Raw genomic sequence first — 18,672 nt, 5'->3', positions numbered from 1 at the left:
AAGCCTGACAAAGATAACAATACAAATATTGCATGTAAAGTTTTCCAAATTCTCGGTCCACCATTTTCCACACTTTGAAAAATCAAATTACTCGGTGGGTTTGAATCAAATCCAAAATTTGTAAATTAGCATTCAAGATCAAGAGCAATACATTAAAATCACTCCCAAAGTAAAGTCAGCTAGGTGATAAAGATTAAAATGTTCCAGTCATAGTCTACTACGTATCTAAATTCTCAAGCTCCAACAACTCAACAAGTTTACTTTGATAGTATTAAAACTATTATTTCTTCTTGCCACCTCAGCTGAGGTGTGTGTATATATAGTTGAAGTTTGTGGTCATATCCTATATTCATTTACTACATCTTACCAAACTCAAAAGCTAAAGTTGAGAACCACACAAAAGAAGGAAAAGAACAAGGTTCAAGCTTTCGTTTCTCTTTGCTGGTGAGTGAGTTCTCTTGTTGTGATTTTATTTTTTGTGCTTATCGAATTTTTTATTGCACTAGATATGTTAGTGATACTCATTACAAGAAAATTGATATAATAATACTATTATTCATTAATTCTGTACTCAAGTCTTTATTCTAAAAATCGGTGATTAATCGCCCATTAATCCCTGTTCCTTCGCCGAATCAATTAAATATCCGATTATTCAGTTAATTATCTGATTAATCCCGAACAATATAATTAATCTTCAATTAATCCTTATTTTATGAATTCATCTGATTAAATCCAATTTCCGCTTTTTATAGCACTGACTCAAGTATAATATGTTTGGGTTGAAATACTTTTTATTCGGTTGAGGTACATTTTTTTCATGCTAGTGTTAATAATGGATGTGGACAAGAGTGGGAGATGAAAAAGACATGCTGAGTTTGTATTTAATTTTGTGCAGGTTAATTTCATTATCAGTCTAGATTTTTTGAAGGCCAATAATTGAAGAAATGACATTGAGAAGTAGTAGTTTTAAGAACATAGATTCAGATATCATGACAAACTCAATGAGGTCTCAGTCTCCTAGGACTAATGGTAGGAAGAATTCGATTAATTTGTCGAATTGTGAGCCAGTAAGAGTGATGCTTGAAACCACCTCTTCATTCAAGAATTTAGCTCAGGACATAAAGAGATCAGAATCTGAGTATTTGGGGGTTCAGTCCAATGAATACGTGTCGAAATTTCGACATAATTCAGTCCCCTTCATAACACTTCCTGAACCTGCGGTATTGTTTTCGCCAAGACCGATTAGTGAGCTTGATGCTGCTGCTGTTAAGCTTCAGAAGGTCTACAAAAGTTATCGGACACGAAGAAACCTTGCTGATTGTGCTGTTGTGGTTGAGGAGCTCTGGTTTGTTTCTGCACAAATTCTTGATGATTGGTGTTTTTAAGTTCCAAAATCTTGTGTTGTTCACTGTCTTAACGGAATTGAATTGTTTTTATTTAGGTGGAAGGCATTAGATTTTGCAGCTCTTAAGCGGAGCTCGGTTTCTTATTTCAATGTTGAAAAGCCGGAAACAGCTGTTTCACGGTGGTCTAGGGCGAGGACTAGAGCTGCCAAGGTATTTTGCCAACTCGGAAATGGAGTCGGTTTTTGTTTGTGCTGTGCAAAGAATTTTTGGATTAAACTTGATTACTTTGATTTCAGGTTGGAAAAGGATTGTCCAAGTGCGAAAAGGCACGGAAGCTAGCCTTACAGCATTGGCTGGAAGCTGTAAGTTCTTAGTTATATAATTATGTTTGAATTTCAATTGAATGAATGCTTGCTTTTTAAACTATTTGTTGACAAGCTATGAATCGAACAGAACCACATACTTTTGTAGTTTGTCAATTAAAGGATAATAACATAAGCCTCAGCCGATAAAACTTTATATACTTGATCCACTTGGCTTTAAACAGGTGGGATAATATCAGTTTTCCCTTGATGAATCTTTCTTAATCTTATTACAGATCGATCCACGCCATCGATATGGACACAATTTACACATGTACTATGATATCTGGTTCGACAGTAAAAGCTCTCAACCTTTCTTCTACTGGTAAGTAATCGCACTTAGTTGATGGTCTAAATCGCCTGATTGCAGTCCATGATAATATTTAATTAATAAACAGAAAAGAAACTAAATATTTTTCAAATAAAAATAAAGTGGACATCTATTATGCCATCTTTTGATATTTACTTCCATAATCATATAGGTTGGATGTTGGAGATGGTAAAGAAGTTAACATTGAGAGATGCCCGAGGAGTAGTCTACAACGACAATGCATCAAGTACCTTGGACCGGTAAGTGTGAAATCATCATCTGAACATACATTATTTACATTCAGAGTCATTCTTATATAAGCGAAATGTAACATACTTTACAATATCTGGTGTCAGGTTGAAAGAGAAACATTTGAAGTGATTGTAGAAGATGGGAAGCTTTTGTTCAGACAAAGCGGCCTATTTGTTGACACCATTGAGGGTTCCAAGTGGATTTTTGTTCTTAGCACGTCTAGGAAATTGTACGTGGGTCAGAAGAAGAAAGGCGTATTCCAGCATTCTAGTTTCCTGTCAGGTGGTGCAACCATAGCAGCTGGAAGATTAGTTGCGCATGGTGGTGTTCTTGAGGTACAAATTTTTTCTGTCTGAAAATTAAATATGGGCATCTGAATATATATAAATGTATACTAGAAATGTGGAGTTCACTAGGACATGTGATGTTGATCGTTCATGTCGGTATGCATTTACAGGCTATATGGCCTTACAGCGGTCACTACCACCCAACCGAAGAGAACTTCATGGAATTCATTAGCTTCCTTAAGGAGAACCATGTCGATCTTGCAAATGTTAAGGTAATATAATTATAAATTTAGATATACATTCTATGCTTTTTTTAGAAGTTGTACTTCTATTTTATGTATGTTAATTTTTATTTTTATTGGAACAGAGAGGTGCAATGGATGATGACTGCTTGTCATCCAGTATTGATGATATGGAATCGATGTCACAGTCATCAGTTACAACCACTCAACCAGAAGATCACAATGCATCTGATGTCAATGTTCCGACTGACAACACAGATGCTGTCGACGTAGAGGAACCAATATTCCGCATGGCCAGACACCTATCACGCAAGTGGACTTCAGGAGCTGGAGCACGAATTGGTTGTGTTCGCGACTATCCTACAGAATTACAGTTCCAAGCTCTTGAACAAGTTAATCTGTCCCCTACTCGAGTGGCTTCAGGACCTACTTATGGAAACTATGGTCCCATTCCGTCGCCAAGGCCTAGCCCAAAGGTCAGGCTATCTCCCGGGCTTTCTTACATGGGGCTCCCCAGTCCTAGAACTCCTATTGCATCCAACTGAGCTTTTGAACTGGGCAAGTGAGAACCTGTTGCAGTTGGTGCAGCTTCAGTGTTATTTTAAGGATGGAGCCGAGGTCTGAGCCATAACATGGTGGCACTAACTTGAATTCCTTTAGTTTTAGGAATTTGCACAATCATTTTTTCTTTCTTTCTTCGTTCTCAATTTTTGTTTCTTTTAAGCTTATTACAGGTTTTTTTCATTCATTAGTTCCTCGATGTATCCGATGAACTCAAATTCAATGCAAAATAAGTAGTTTTACACTACTAAATTCTTGGAGATATATAAGTTTCATCTAATAATCACGGATGAAATCAAAACAATTATTCATACTTACTGAAATACATTGGAGACTCACTGGGAGTCTGGGAATGAATAAGTATTTGTTTTGTCCAAAAAAGAAACCAAGGCTGCTTTTATAACAGTCAATTGCATAAATTTCGAATGTTTATACACTCTGGCCTTATTAGACTCAAACTATCAACATTTTGTTACCGAGAGAAGCTGAGTATACACAACATTTTGATATAGCTAACAGTTTTTCAGTGCCAACCTCCAGGCTCCAAGGGTATCCTCTGTAAATTTTTATAGAACATCATTCATGTGGTCGCCAGATTTGAAAAACCACAACTCACCTGTTAGCATACAAAATTGATTTTTTTTATCAGTTGCTACCCATCCATTGCACAATATAGGGGCCGTTTGGGTTAACTTAAAATAAGTGACTTCTTGCTTAAACTACAGAAGTGGAGGAGAAGTGAGAAGTTAAGACTTACAAGTTATTAAACTGTTTGGAAAAGAAGTAGATACCGTGAAAGAAAAACTATCATTCTCAACTTTTTATAAGTAATTCTAGCTTTTTTACACGAACGGGTCAGAAAAACAGAAGCTATTTTTAAACTCCTGCTTCCGGTAAACAAACATGCATATATACTACTTTCCAAACTTACCTGATCATTACAGATATTAGATAACACTATTGAAGTACACCACCATGCAGATTCAACAAATCTTAACTAACAAATATTTCATTATATTTTAGCTAATCAATCTGCCTAATACCCTCTGAGATTCTCTAACAATTCTGGAGAACTTTTAAAAATCTACTAATACTGAGAGTATCAAAAATATTTGAAACAAGATTTTTCTAAAAAATACTACAGTAGTACTCTGTCGGTGACAATTGTGGTCATGTTGTCTATGTCTAATTTAGGTGAAATTAGCCTCCCGAGAAGTTGTTTTCACCTAGTCAAAAGTCACTACAGTAACTGTACTGCTAGATAGACCTCACAGCTAGAATGAAAGAAAAGTGACAGTAAGTATCTACATTCACCAATGCACCATTTCAATGCACATCAATATTCAACTTGTCTTCTTGCAGAAGCAGAAGTGTTCGAAAGTTCTTACTCTATCTTTACTCAGAAGTCAGCATTCATCACATCCTACCCAACTCTCTCAGTTTCATCCTTCACTCTATTCATTTTGCAGTCTATTGCCTTTAGGGGCCTCTTGGATTCATTTTTCTTGGACTCCTGGTCTGTCTATATGCTACAAAAATGCAGGATTTTACTTTGTTAACCATACCTTGGTCACAATATGGACACATTAGTATATTACCGGAATGACGGAATCTAAATTTATGTCTCGACCCCGGAACAAAACAAAGTATGGAATGTACAAGACTAACGCATCAACAATGTTTCGGATCTTAACACGTACACATTTTTTTGTAACATCCCATATCGATTAGTTAAAAAGTATTTGTGTCCTTTATAAGCACAATCAAATAACTAATGTATACCAATTTGCTAGCATTTTTGGACGGACATGTGGTGAGTTGTTGGGTCCGGTGTATATGTCAATATTTGACCATCACGCCAAGCACAAACTTCCTTGCACAAGTTTTTTTTATTATTCATTTGTTTCTATATTACTCCCCTTTCCGTCTTATATATTGCTTTGCAAGTCTTTTATGTGTCTTAGATAAATGATTGCCGTTGACACATATCCAAGCTCATTTGCCAATTTTCATCATAGTTATTTAATGTCTTTCTCCTTTACCTCAAAGCTATGTCATAAATGAGTTCCAAGCAATTTGTAAGACATGGTCAATGCTATGTATGTTTCCCAAGCTTCTTTCTAGGAAATGAACATTTATCGGAAATCAGGATAACTTGTCTCACCATTAACTCTCCCCTGCACCAACTGAACCCCTGCTGAATGATTTATTAATTTTTTTTACTCAAACAGAGTTGGTAATCTAAGCTGTGATTCTGTAAATAAACAGTTGTCATGTAATTGAAAAGTTAAATAAAACCAACCAAAAGTATATAGAAGATACTTACTTTTTGCAGTATCAGAAAAAAGGCTATCATAGATAGGGAGAGTACTAGGTAGCCAGACATTCTTCAGGCTTTCCCAGAACAGTACTATTAACAATGTGAATCTGTTTTTTACCATTTTGCAGTAAATATTTGAACATCTCAAAATGAGTAGTATGCTGGAGTCAATTTTATTTTACTGTTGGTATTGCTAGCTAGCTATCTGATCATCTGATACAAGGTAAAAAACAATGGGAATTTACCCTATCTGTCCTTGCTCTAGTAAACTTATTGATGTGTAGCTATTGTAAAGTGACTTATCAGAACAGTGGAAATTTTCAGTATAAGTCTTGAGACTTTTGACATGAAAGCAGAATCACTTAATGTCAAGCAAAATCTCACCACAGATGACTGATGCCACAATGACACTCAAATCATAACACAATATAGAATTATATATACTTGATTAAATGCTGTTGGCTCACCTGTTTATTCTGTGTAAAAGGCCACTTTTTTTCTCCATTCTTCACAAATAGTCATACCTTTATGAGTTAAAGTTTGAGTGATTGAGAGCATTCTGTTTGTATTGATGATGAGGAGAAAGAGTTGCATCTTTTTATTGATGGCTACTTTGCAGATAATAAGCTGGTTTATTGCAGCAGCTCAGCCCTTTTCACCCTTGGATCATAGAGCTCTTCCTCTTCAAAAACAAGGTGATTTAGCTGCTATCTGTGATGGTAATCCATTTCTCTTCTCTCACTGGTTATAAGCTACTTTGAAGTAACTTGTCAACTTTTGTGATCAGGCACAAGCCACAGCATACATTCTGCCTGGCACTCAAAACAAGTATTTTCCAGTACCCTTCATTTACATTGCATGGAGTTAAACTTGTGTGTTTATGGGATAATGCAATACTATTAGTTTTAATTACCAATGGCCTCTTGGTCCATCGATATCTCTCTTGGCTTTCTTTACAGGAGGTCGAGGGTTCGATAAACAAGATGAGTGTCAATTATTAGTTTACTTGTAATTAAGTATATGCATGTGAACTGTGGATATATTTGTGTGTAGTTTGAAGGAATGAAAATGGAGAAAGTTGAAGAAGAGAAGGCATATAAGCTAGGGAGGAGTAGACTGGGGTCAAGACCACCAAACTGTGATCACAGATGTGGGGAGTGCAGCCCATGCATTGCCATTCAAGTGCCAACCAACACTCAACAATTGCATCTCCACTTTGCTAACTATGAACCTGAGGGCTGGAAGTGCAAGTGTGGCTCTGTCTTCTTCACCCCTTGAAATATGTAGTTGAAACAATTTATCATGGATAATGATAATGTGTTTATGATTGAGTTTTATCAGGTGTAAAAATTTACTACATGTTTCATGGTCATTTCAAGGTTTTCAGAGTTGTTAACTTCATTTTTGTTGCTTCATTAGTAATTATTCTGGTTAAGAGGTCTTACTGTAGTTTTTTAGCTGGAACAAATGTTTGAAGTCTAAAAATATCGTACATCCATCAAGTTTCACTGTTTCAGTGAAAATTGTATTCGTTTTGATGAAATATATAAAATCAAATTCCATTCAGTAGTATTAATGAAAAGCAAAAATGTATATTTTTATGATATTCAGCTTAAGGTCAACTCCAACTATAGATTCAAATTTGGATAACCAAGTGATCCAAATTTAAGGCGAGATTCAAATTTTATTCCAATCATGTGATCCAAATATAAATCTAAATTCATTTATCTTTATAATATTCATATACCTTGATTTAAGATATTTTAGAAAAAGATTAATTAATTTTGTTATGAATTATAATAATAAAATCAATAACTAGACAAAAATAAAATATTATAAAATAATTCGAAAAAGATTAAACGGTACATAAAAATAAATTAAAAGCGTTATAATATTACATAAAAATACTATTCCAGTACATTTTTCCACAAATGCTCAATTAGTGCATTTCGAAGTTTAAGAACAAAGGTCCACATCCAAAGATAAGAAGATTCTCAAGAATCCCAAAATTACAATTGTGTGTATTGATTATCTCGGAGGAACAAGAAATGATTTAGTCGACGACTAAATCGACTTAGTTTTTATTTAAAGTTGTATTATCGTTTAATTATCTATGTTGTATTGTTTTGTTTCATGTTTTTATAATTTTCATGTATTTTGAAATTTTATGTATTTTAAAATTTTAATTTATAATTAATCATTATTTTAATTATATTCTAATCTTAATTAATCCATGTTTAATAACATTAACAAAATTATCAAATAATAGAAGTAATAAAATTTTAATGTTAAAAAGATTTGGGTCACTGATTAGTAATGATCCGAATTTGGACCACTAATATTCACTGATCCAAATTTGGATCACTTTGTTCACGGGTGGAGTGGTTTGGGGCAAAACTACCCCAAATTTATATTTTTTTTTATCACGGTAGGAGATGCCCTTAGAGCACGCCTGATGCATGACCACTTAACGCCTCTATCCTCGTGAAATGACCGAGACATGTTGTTGCTTGGACAGATTGCATTATACATGCATAAATTAAAGTGGGCGTGGCTAGTTTTAATTTTTTAATCAACCTACTGCTATGACTTTGCACTGTCACATTGCTGCACTGTCCAAATTTGAATCACTTTGTTCACGGGTGGAGTGGTTTGGGGCAAAACTACCCCAAATTTATATTATTTTTTTATCACGGTAGGAGATGCCCTTAGAGCACGCCTGATGCATGGCCACTTGACGTCTCTATCCTCGCGAAATGACCGAGACATGTTGTTGCTTGGACAGATTGCATTATACATGCATAAATTAAAGTGCGCGTGGCTAGCTTTAATTTTTTAATCAACCTACTGCTATGACTTTGCACTGTCACATTGCTGCACTGTTACTGCTCAATTCTAATCAATTCAGGCAACCGAACTGCTAGGACAACACCTTTCCAACAAAGCCCAGCCTACAAGTGGAATGAACGTTCTGATATTAATAGTAAATATTAACGCTATAATATGTAACGTAAAAATTATAACGGTTTTATTTGTGACATACATAATAAATTTATTAAAGGCTTAACTTGATGTTTGCTCTCTAGCTAATTTGTTTTAGTATTTGCAATATCAAATCTTACAAAGCTTGAGTTCAATGCACTTGATGTCATCGGAAAAAAAGTACTTGACATGGATTTTGGATGCGAAAATCCATATAAGTGCTATGAGCCTTGGTGACACAATAAAGGAGGGAAATAAGGCCTCTAAGCAAGTAGGCAATAGTTCACTAAATATTCTGAGCTTATTTCAGTATTGCTCCTTGATGAACAAAACAATGACCTTTTGATGAAAAATCATCAAACACGTCTGACTGGTTCAACAACATTCCTTAAAGTGAATGTTGTGTCTACTCATGATTATGAATAATAATAATAATAATAATAATAATAATAATAATAATAATAATAATAATAATAATAATAATAATAATAATAATAATAATAATAATAATAATGATAATGATAATGATAATGATAATGATAATGATAATGATAATGATAATGATAATGATAATGATAATGATAATGATAATGATAATGATAATGATAATGATAATGATAATAATAATAATAATAATAATAATAATAATAATAATAATAATAATAATAATACTTTTGGACATGGACGTGGATATGAACATGCCCCTGGTCGTGATTTTGGATATGGTCGAGAACATGATCACCACAGTTTCTCTAATTTTAAAAGAATTGTTCACCACCCGAAGTGGAGGAAAAATGAGGAGAAACCAAAGGAAAATGCGATGCCTCAGAGGGTTGAAAGTACTTGTAACCCATCTTAACCCACATCTTGGTAGTGGATCCAGTTGATCCTTCTGGCCTCACTCACATGGAAATCAGTGATTTCTTTGAAGATGGGAATGTGGAAATGACCAAATTTGGTAGTAGCGATAATTAAGTCATATATTTAAAGTCTTGCTTTGCTTATTAAATATACAAATATTTATGTTCGAACTCTGAAATGATTGCTTGAGTATATATTATGAAATCTCCTTTTGTTTAAATTATTTAAAATATTATATTTTCTAAAATATTTATATATTCTATTTTGAAGAAATATGGCCGGTAGCCTCTCATTATGTGACATGAAAGATGAAGAATCATTTTGTTTGGCAGATAGTGCAACAACACATACAATTTTGAAAAATAAAGCATATATTTCGCATCTAACATTAGCCAAAGCTAATGTCAATACAATATCGGGTGCATCAGATATAACTGAAGGCTCCGGAAGAGAAGAATAAGTATAATGCTACCTAATGGTACATGTTTATTGATTGAAAATGCAATGTTTTCCACTCGTCAAAGAAATCTTTTGAGATTTAAAGATATACGCCACAATGGCTATCATATTGAGACGACAAATGAACATGATAATGAATATTTATGTATCACGACTATAGTCTTAGGGAGGAAACATGTGATAGAAAATCTCCCATCATATAATTCTGGATTATATTATACTTTCATAAATCCAGTTGAGTCACACATGACTATTAATACAAGATCTGTTGACCCGACAAATTTTATTATATGGCATGATTGTTTAGGTCATCCGGGTTCAACAATGATGCGAAGAATTATTGAAAATTCAAATGGACATCCACTTAAAAACAAAATTGTTCCATTGTCCAAAGATTTTTCATGTGTTGCTTGTTTTCAAGGAAAATTGAAACCATCTCTTGTGAAAGTTGTAATCGAATGCCCAAAATTTCTGGAGCGAATTCAAGGAGATAGAGCTGGACCTATTACCTCATCTAGTGGTCCATTTCAGTCCTTAATGGTACTCATTGATGCATGAACACGATGGTCACATGTTAGTTTATTGTCCACTCGTAATGTTGCTTTTGCACGCTCCTTGCTCAAATAATTCGATTACGAGGACAATTTCCTGATCATAATATAAAGAAAATAAGATTTGACAACGTAGGAGAATTTACATTCCAATCTTCTAATGATTATTGTATGTCGATTGGGATTGAAGTGGAGCAATCTATTGCCCACACACACACACTCAAAATGGTCCTGCTGCGTCTTTCATTAAAAGGCTACAGCTAATTGCGAGACTATTACTTATGAGAACAAATTTACCAAATTCTGCATGGGGGCATGCGATTTTACATGCGGCTTCTTTAGTTCGGTTGATACCGACTTCTTATCATAAATATTCTCCAATGCAACTAGTAAATGGTAAAGAACCAAATATCTTTCACTTGAAATTTTTTTGGTGTGCAGTTTATGTTCCGATATCTCCTCCCCAGCGAACAAAAATAGGACCTCAAAGAAGACCAGGGGTATATGTTGGATTTGATTCTCCCTCGATTATTAAATATTTGGAGCCCATGAGTGGTGATTTATTCAAGGCAAGATTTGCCAATTTTCAATTTGATGAGACAGTTTTTCTAGTATTAGGGGGAGATAAGACAAAATTTGAAAAATAAAAGCAAGAATGTTCATAGAATGCATTATTAGGGCCGTGCATTCGGTTAACCGAAACCGAATTTTTTTCGGTTAACCGAAACCGAAATTTCTATAAAATCCCTGCCGAATACCGAACCGAAATAATTTCGGTTTTGTAACCGAACCGAATATTAAATTTCGGTTAAAACCAAAAACCGAAATTATAAACCGAAATTGCTAAACAGTGTATGAAAAAACTGAAAACTGTTGTCAAAACTGTTAAAGATAAAATACCTAAAATCTTGTATTTATTATTTTTTTTTAACGTAGGAACCCGCAGCCGCTACCCTTGGGGTGCACACTGGGTAAACCCACGAGCTCACGCAATAGCCTGCACTGGGTAAACCTTGTATTTCTTGCAGCACATCAACAAAAGTGAACACCAGCGGCTTAACTACTTAGGTTTATATATTACATTCCAAATCAAAATAAAAAAAATCTCTGATAAGCAACAAACAAGCCAAGCAGTACAGACTTCAATCTTCACTCCATAGCTCTTCTCTCCTCAGTCTTGACTAGTTATGATATCTCCCAATTGGCACACAAAGAAACGATAGCTAGAATCGATTCAAGAATATATACCTGGAGAGTGGAGGCTGGATCGATCACCGGATGTGAATACGTGATTGAGGCTTTGAGCAGCAGGTCGATGAATCACAGTGTTGCAGTGTTGCAGCCGCAGGTAGCGATGGCCGATGGTATCTGTAGTTAATGAACTGATTGTTTAATTTGGTATTTAGGTTTAGGTCATGTACTCTCAGACTAGATACACGTGTATAACTTATAAGATTATTTGTATTATTAACTAAAAATATTATTTTTTTTATAATATATATAAAAATCGGTTAACCATTCGGTTTATTGGTTAACCGAGTTTTAAAAACCGAATAACCGAAAAACCGAAAAATCAAAATTTGGCTACCGAAAACCGAACCGAAATTTAAAATTCGGTTAACCGAACCGAAATTATTTCAGTTTTCCGGTTCGGTTTTCAGTTAACCGAACCGAATGCACACTCCTATGCATTATCCATGTCTCATTATGTACTCCCACAAATAAATGTGAACTTGAAGTTCAAAAGATTATCCACCTACACGTAATTTCAAATAGATTGCCCGATGCATTTACTGATGTTAAGAATGTGACAAAGTCACATGTACCAGCTGTTAATGTTCCTTGTAAGATTAAACTTCCCGATGAAGATAATAAAATCTAGCAAGCAAATGAGTCTAAAGCACGCCAGAAGCGTGGTAGACCTATTGGATCCAAGGATAAAACTCAAAGAAAAACAAGGAAACTTGATAAGGAAGTTGGAACATCAAATGACATCATAGAACTGATCACTGAAAAGACGTCTTCGAAGGATGATCAAACACCTGAAATTTTTGACAATGAAGAGATCTCGATAAGTTATGTCATTTCAGGAAAGAGGTGGAACAGAAAAGAAATTGTCATGGATGATATATTTGCATATGCAGTTGCACTTGACATTTTTGAGGACATCGAGGATCATGAGCCTAGATCGATCTATGAATATAAAAGAAGAAATGATTGGCTAAAGTGGAAGGAAGCTATTGAAGCAGAATCGAAATCACTTGAAAAATGCCAAGTTTTTGGACCTTTATATTATCCAAACACCTGCAGGTGTAATACCCGTTGGATATAGATGGGTATTTGTGCGTAAAAGAAATGAGAAAAATGAAATTGTGAGATACAAGGAACGCCATGTTGCTCAAGGCTTCTCACAAAGATCGAGAATCGATTACGAAGAAACTTATTCCCTGGTAATTGATGCAACAACATTCAAATCTTTAATAAGTTTATCAATTCTAGAAGGGCTACGAATGAATTTATTGGATGTTGTGACTGCCTAATTGTATGGGTTACTCGATAGTGACATTTACATAAAGATCCATGATGGATTAAAAATGCCTGAAGCATATAGTTCAAGACCCCGAGATATTTACTCAATTAAATTACAGAGTTCATTATACGGATTGAAACAGTCAGGTCGTATGTGGTACAATCGTCTCATTGAATATCATTTAAAAGATGGATATATTAATAATGTAATGTCCATTTGTTTCTATTAGAAGGACAAAATTGGATTTTACTATCATTGCAGTATATGTTAATGATTTAAACATCATTGGAACCCCTAAATGAACTTCATGAAACGATTGGATATTTGAAAAGAGAGTTTGAAATGAAGGACTTGGGTAAAACAAAACTATGCCTTGGTTTTCAAGTTGAACATTTATCTAAAGGAATCTTTGTCCACCAGTCTTCATATATTGAAAAGATTCTTAAACGGTTTATTATGGATAAGGCATATCCTGTGAGTACACCCATGGTTGTACGATCATTAGAAAAGAATAAGGATCCATTCCGCCCAAGAGAAAAGAGAGAAGAACTTCTTGGTCCTGAAGTACCATATCTTAGTGTTGTATCTTGCCAATTGTAAACGTCCTGATATTGCATTTACAGTTAACCTTTTGGAAAGACATTTTCTGTTAATCTTTTGGTCCAACTCGAGGACATTGGACTGGTGTGAAACAAATATTTAGATATCTTCGACGAACAATGGATCATAATGTTATTTTACACCAACTATAAGAAAGATTGTAGAAGGGGGGGGGGGGTTGAATACAATCTTTTACAAATTTAAAAGATTCAAGAACAAACACTTTTAAAGCAATAAAACAGAAAACACCAAGTATTAAAAAATACGGGTGGATTGAATGATCCACCCGTGAGATTTTATATAGAAGAATCTGTGGATTGATTACAATTCGCACAGCTGCTGGTTCATCACTCAAAACAAGTTCTAACTCTCGGATTTTCTCTCAAGTAAATTGAACAAGTTCAACTGATGCTTCTAACTTGGTTTTACAAGTTTTACAAAGCTTTTAACTAGAATACAAATTGCACTCTAATCTAAAACTATGCTGCACATCTTTGTCTTATGCATGCTTTCTGAGATGTCTTCATCTTTGTTATTTTACACCAACTAAGAGAAAGATTGTAGAAGGGGGGGGGGTTGAATACAATCTTTTACAAATTTAAAAGATTCAAGAATAATACACTAAGAACACTGTAAACAGAAAAACACCAAGTATTAAAAATACGGGTGGATTGAATGATCCACCCGTGAGATTTTATATAGAAGAATCTGTGGATTGTTTACAATTCGCACAGCTGCTGGTTCATCACTCAAACAAGTTCTAACTCTCAGACTTTTCTTTCAAGTAATTTGAACAAGTTCAACTGATGCTTCTAACTTGGTTATATACTCCAAGTTTTACAAAGCTTTTAGCTAGATTACAAAATGCACTCTAATCTAAAAACAATGCTGCACAACTTTGTCTTATGCATGCTTTCTGAGATGTCTTCATCTTTGACCATCATCTTGATTTGATCCAGATTGCACTGCATGAGATAAGTATGTTTCTGCTTCTTCTTTATTTTCCTAATTAGGCTTCCATGTCTATTTTAGTGTAATTCGATCCATGTGATTTGTCAGACTTAAGCTCTAGTCACTTTCAACTGCTTTTTGCTTCATCAGTTGAAAGTTCTAGTTGCTTTCAACTGCTCTTGACTTTATCAGTTGAATGCCCGGCTCATCAGTTGAATGAATTACAAACTTTATCAGTTGAATGCTGTTCCAGTCTCATCAGTTGAATTCCTCAGCATCATCAGTTGAATACTTTGTCTTCAGTTGAATGCTTGATTTTCATCAGTTGAAACATCATCCAGTCTTCATCAGTTGAATAGTTACATCTCATCAGTTGAATATCCTTCACTTAGATAAAATTACATGGCATTGGATATTTACAATTAGCCATCCTATTCTACCCATCCGTTGACAATTCCCAAAGACAAGAAATATAACAATTACAACTGAAATTTGATAAAGATTCTAAGTAAGACATGTTACAAAAATGTTTATGTTATCATCAAAAATTATTGATTCCTAACAATCTCCCCCAATTTATGACTGGAGAAGATGCAGACATAAATTCTACACTTGATGATAACAAAACATTAATAAAATAAAATGCAGAATTTAAATACAAGAGTTAGAAAAGTTTACAGATGATTATGCTCCTCTAGACTGAGCAGTTACTTGTTCCTAGAAGATCTTCTTTTTCTGGAATTAAGTTTTTCTTCAAGAATATTGATCTGTTTCTGAAAGATCCTGTAGAACCATTCTTCATCACTATCTTGTCTGTTGAGCTTGGATTGGAGAGTCTTCAGATTATTCAAGCTAGCAACCTTGAGTTGATCTTTAGGTCTGAAAAATCTCCTAACACCTTGATTGTCCCTAAATTCCATGACTGGAGTAGGTTCATGATGAATTTTCTTTCCAGTGTAGGGAATTTTCAGCCTTCTTTGCAAACTAGCATCTGAGTTCCATTCCTTCCTGATCTCAAGGATTCTCTTTAGTACCATTTGCTTTGCAGGTGGTGTAAATCCTCCTGCCCTCTTCATAGATCCATATATTTTTGTTAAAGAGCTGAATCCCTCAGAATTCAGAACTCTGTGAAGAGGCCAGATGACATCACCTTTGTTTTTGTAAGAGAACACCAATCTTTCAGGTAATTTTGAAGTTGCTTCTATTCCTCTCACTTCTTGAAGATCATCCAGCTCCAGCTCCAACTCAGAAATTTCTTCAATGTTAGCAATAATGAGATAGTCATCAGGATTTTCAGGTTCTTTTGGAGGTTTAGGAGGGTTAGCCATTCTCTTAGCCACAGACTTGACTTTCTTCTTTGGCTTGGAAGATTCTTGAACAAGAAAAGCTGGAATTGGGATATCTTCCAAGTCAATTGGCTCCTCCTTTGGCATTATTGGCTCATCATGGAAGTTGACATCTGGATGTACCACTGTGGTGTCTTTGATTGGATAGGAAGGCTTTGAGATAGGCTTTTCTGGCACTTCTTCTCTTCTCTTGGCTGCCTCAGGCATCTTAGTTTTAGATTTGACTCTCTTTTTCTTTGGAGAAGATTCAAGAGGCAATCTTTCCTCATTTAAAAGCTCAGCTGCCAACTCCTCTTCCAGCTCAATAGCATACCTTTCATCAACCTCTATTTGATTCAAAGAGAGTTGAGATTCAAACTCCTCTTTTTCACATTCTCTGGCCACCTCTTCAGCTTTTGCAAATGAGTAGTGAGGATGGCCAGTTCCAATAAACAGCTTCTGGCCTTCTCTGTAGATGATGGCAAAATGAGCTTTTAAAGCCACATCTGTACAGTCTTTGTAACTTTTGATTTCTTGGCCCAAGAGCTTGTATTCATTTTTGTCAGGCCTGGCTAGTGGAAAGTAGATTGAGCTTGAATCTTTTCCAGGCTTGGAGTAACCACAATTGATTGGAGATAGAATGGCCTTGAACTCATTCAAAAATGATGGCTCACCCTTTTCTGTCTTGGAAGGAATAACAATCTCAGGTGTAATCACCCTGAGAATTGTAGTGGTGGTTGGAAAGGAGATTTGAGCTGTGGTGGCTGTAGAAGGTTTCTTGCCCAACTGAGCCACTCTCTTTGCAATAGAGTCTAATTCTTTCATCCTTTCAATCTTTTGCTTTTCCCTTTCAGTGTGGAAAGGAGGAGGAATTTGACTGATCAATTCTGCAGGAGTTGGTAATTCTTTCTCCCCCTTTTTGTTAGCAGCAAGTGTAGGGGATGGACTGGGAAGTGAAACACCAGAGGCAAGAAGAAGATGTTGAAGAAGTCCAGTCTGAATTCTTTGATGCTGCAACATCTCATCCATTCTAGAGTTTAAGATATGGACATTTCCTTCCAGAGCTTCCACTTGCTTTTCCAATTGGAGTTGTTTTTGCTCAGATTGAGAAAGAGCTGATCTGACCTGAGCTGGAAGCTTTTCATCAATTTGCTTGGTCAGATCAGTCTTAACAGAGGCAATGAGAGAATTTAGATGCTCTATCTCATGCTGAAAATGGAGAGATTGATATTTGTGAAGCTTGAGATTGTCCAGAGCTTGACTGGCAATGGTGGCAGAGATGGCTGGAGAGGAGGATGAGCTTCCAGATTGTGATTGAAGAATGGTGGAGGCTTGCCTTTCCAGCTCCATGCTAACAGCAATTGCATTCGCAGACTGCATGGAGAGCCATGAAGGTAGAGAAGTTGTAGGTTGTTCAACAAGGGATTCCTCAAGAGCATCATTGAGGTCTTCATCACTATCATCATAATGAAAATCATCTCCAGCATTGGCAGGCAGAGCTGTAAATGCCTCCTTTGCTCTAAGCATAGAAGATGTAGTGTGAATCAGATTGAGGTGCCTCTCAGCTGCTTGATTGTCCAATCTGGCAAAATCTTGAATGGAGGACATCCCATGAGTAAAAGTCTCAGGGTCTAGTGAGACACTATCCAATATGGATCTGTATTCATCTTGAAACTCTTGTTCACTAAACCCTTCATTGACACCTGCATTTCTCTCAATTTCTCTCTTTTCTTGCATCAAGGGCTCCCCTTGGCTCACCACACCACTTACCTCTCCCTCACTTACCCTTACTAAAGGGTCACTCTTATCCTCTCCTTTTTCCTGGCTAGAAGAAAATGCCAGACTCTCCACACCCTCTCCTTTTGCCAGCACACTAGGCTGCCTCTCCACTCCATAGCTCACTCCACTCAATCCTAGAAGTGTTTGTGCTACCATGTGATCAACTGCTGTAGAAAAAGGTAAATTAATTGAAGTAGCAGCAGTTGTCAACTGATGAGGGACATCAGTTGAAACATAAGTAGAGGGGGCATTCAACTGATGAGAGTTGTTAAGCAGATCAGTTGAAGGACAAACACTATTCAACTGATGAGGGAGATCAGTTGAAGAAAATGAAGAAATAGGTTTAGAGGCTGTGATAGTTGAGTCTGTGGTGATTGATTTTAAGGGAAAATCCACAGAACATACTGTCACAGAAGAAGGAAGTGGAAGAGAAAGATCCAACTAATCATCAAAATGATGATGATCAATCTCAGATGGGGGCTTCTCCATGAAATCCAAAGATGGAGAATTTACAAGTGTGGTGTGAATTAATTCCACATCCACAGAAGAGGTTGGGGATTGTGTTTGAGTAGTAGAGATGGTAAGATCATAAATATGGGTGATTTGTTGAGATGAAGAAGGGGGCTGTGACTCCACATTTACTGGAGTCACATCAATCTAACTTTGAGAAATTACAGGCACAAAATCCAGAATAGATGCCTGTGTGTGTGCAGAGTGCTTAACTTTGTCACTTCTCATCTTCTTTCTCCCATAAGCTTTTATTGGTGAAGAAGTGGTGTCCCTCCCCCTTTTTAACTGTGTCCCTGGTTGGGGACTATTTTCAATAGCAACATCCTTTTGGGAGGATGCTGCTAGGGATGAGTTTAATTCCATATTAACATCTACAGTCTTTTGGGAGACTGCAGAGTGGCCAGGCTGGTTAACACACACCTCTCCATCCTTATTCTTAGGGCT

General features: G+C 35.7%; 1 protein-coding gene and 1 non-coding gene across 2 annotated transcripts; both read left to right on the top strand.

The window, feature by feature from the left end:
• The first annotated feature begins 313 nt into the window (after positions 1–313).
• On the top strand, positions 314–3,620 carry LOC108197455 (IQ domain-containing protein IQM1). The gene is made up of 9 exons (XM_017365083.2): positions 314–444; positions 896–1,345; positions 1,442–1,556; positions 1,643–1,708; positions 1,945–2,033; positions 2,191–2,278; positions 2,375–2,605; positions 2,728–2,829; positions 2,925–3,620. The coding sequence occupies exons 2-9, from the start codon at positions 945–947 to the stop codon at positions 3,342–3,344; spliced, it is 1,512 nt and encodes a 503-aa protein (XP_017220572.1). The 5' UTR covers positions 314–444; positions 896–944; the 3' UTR covers positions 3,345–3,620.
• A 2,439-nt stretch (positions 3,621–6,059) lies between these two features.
• Positions 6,060–7,231, top strand: LOC108199158 (uncharacterized). Its single transcript, XR_010286096.1, has 3 exons — positions 6,060–6,375; positions 6,468–6,508; positions 6,734–7,231. It is a non-coding gene; the product is annotated as an uncharacterized LOC108199158 (transcript).
• Positions 7,232–18,672: the final 11,441 nt, after the last annotated feature.

This window comes from Daucus carota, chromosome 8 (genome assembly GCF_001625215.2).
Source record: "Daucus carota subsp. sativus chromosome 8, DH1 v3.0, whole genome shotgun sequence".
In the NCBI taxonomy this organism is placed as follows: Eukaryota; Viridiplantae; Streptophyta; class Magnoliopsida; order Apiales; family Apiaceae; genus Daucus; species Daucus carota.
Note: the sequence above shows the minus strand (reverse complement) of the source record. Positions and strands in the feature narration are given on the sequence as shown.